The following is a 1,847-nucleotide window of genomic DNA, read 5'->3' as shown; positions in this document are numbered from 1 at the left end:
GATGGCCACGGACCATCTCGCACCAACAAATTCAGGAGACCACAGGAGTGAACAGAACGAGTGATGAGATCAGACGCCGAAGATGGAATTGGATCGGGCATATATTGAGGAAGAACAGAGAGGAGCACTGTGTTACAGCATTGGAGTTGAGGCCAGAAGGGAGGAGGAGACCAGGTCGACCGAAAACAACATGGAGGAGAATGGTTGAAGACGAAAGACGAGTAGCTGGGTGGCAATCATGGACGACTGTCAGAGCTTTAGCAGCAAACCGAAGTGGATGGAAAGAGAATGTCAAAGCCTCATGTGCCTTATGGCACGAAGAGATATAGAGATAGAGAGAAGCAAGGTACAGAAATGTTGTTGTTGATGGCAAAATATTTTATTCTCGATCGACCATCCCTAAAACTACCTTCTGCTCTTCCTAAAAACTGTGTATCAATATTTATTCACTTTTGCTTCAATATTTGTTTTGCATAAAGCAAGCGCTCAAAATCTGTACCTTGCTTTGTTCGCATTTTTGGGCATTAAAATAGAATTTTCTGTCCTATGCTTCTGTTGCGAAGTGGTATATTTTTTAGGTCACCCATCTACATACTACGCCCGCCGGGCAGGGATATTTACCTAAGACTTTTACCATGACACAACAATGATATACAATACCAAAACAATATCGTGTACTATTAGAGCTACATATTGAACGTGAATATCCTGGAAGACAAAGCTCAGTTGACAATAGGCTACTTTGGAAATTTTGCATAAGCATTGTTTTTATTTTCTCTTGGGAACGTTGTAAGTCCCAAGAGAACTGGAAACAATGCTTATGCAAAATTTGGGGGGACAGACAATGATTATTATCGTATTTTCCAAAGTGGCCTATATGGAATAAAGCGCTGTGTTACTGCACTACCACACGTACGCGATGCGTGCCTATTTTTTCTAAACATGACAGGTTTTCTTTTTTTTGTTTCTGTCAAAATATTAATGATTAATAGGCTGGTAGCCAAGTTTTTAACCTCAGACAAAGATCTGTTCCGTCGTATCAACGTGTGAGCCAAAGGGCCTCTGCTGGCACGACTTCTGGGTGACCCCTTAAATGATCTTTATGACCCCTGACTTGAAAAAATTGACTGGAACGCTGCAGTTCAATACCACCGAACTCAAACCCTTCTGTTTTTGAGTAACACGTACCACAGGCAACCCAGTGTACGCTCATCGAGCGTCTAGTTTACCTGAAGACTGTGCAGAGAACAGAGATCGCTGATCCACTTAAGGTGTTCGATTCCTTCTCTATCTTTGTTGAACCCATAAGTTACCAGAGAATTTTCCATTTGGTCTTAGTGTGCTACACTGTCGGAAGAACGCTCCTTAGCCAAAAGACCAAAAGAGGAGCTGTATGGAACATTTTTGTTCTGTAAGGTCTTGGGAAAGCAAGAAACAATTTTCGGTGCGCGAAACGGGATAAAACCGAGTGAACAATTCAAAATGCTTTAGAATTACGCCAATCAAATAATTGTTTAGTTAAATAATATTGATTAGAACAGGTCTTCTTACAATCAAGCATAAGAAAAAAAAATTGAAAGAATGCATTCAGGGTCAAGAATATATTTTTTTAAAATAAAGGATTGCACACTTCGTGTACAGGAAGAAAGTACGGATTTTTTTCGTCACGTTACCTGTCATTTAAGATTTAAGTCAGGCAAAAACATCGGCAAAAGGAAGAGTGGGGCGTTCAATAGTAAAACTGACTGAACATCTCAATTAAGCTTACCTCCACCCCCCACCCCCAACGAAAGCATACGAAATTAGCGAAAAGAACATAAAAGCTAACTATAAAATAAAACTTGTTT

At 40.3% G+C, this 1,847-nt stretch overlaps 1 protein-coding gene across 1 annotated transcript in view; it reads left to right on the top strand.

Moving 5' to 3' along the window:
• Nucleotides 1-240: 240 nt before the first annotated feature.
• The window catches only part of LOC137974403 (lactadherin-like), a 50,142-nt gene continuing 48,535 nt past the window's right edge, over nt 241-1,847 (top strand). The window contains exon 1 of the mRNA XM_068821359.1: nt 241-346. Coding sequence (XP_068677460.1) covers nt 289-346 — 58 coding nt within the window. The 5' untranslated portion in view covers nt 241-288. The remainder of the gene's footprint in view (nt 347-1,847) is intronic.

The sequence above is a fragment of the Montipora foliosa genome, chromosome 10 (assembly GCF_036669935.1).
Source record: "Montipora foliosa isolate CH-2021 chromosome 10, ASM3666993v2, whole genome shotgun sequence".
Classification (NCBI taxonomy): Eukaryota; Metazoa; Cnidaria; class Anthozoa; order Scleractinia; family Acroporidae; genus Montipora; species Montipora foliosa.
Note: the sequence above shows the minus strand (reverse complement) of the source record. Positions and strands in the feature narration are given on the sequence as shown.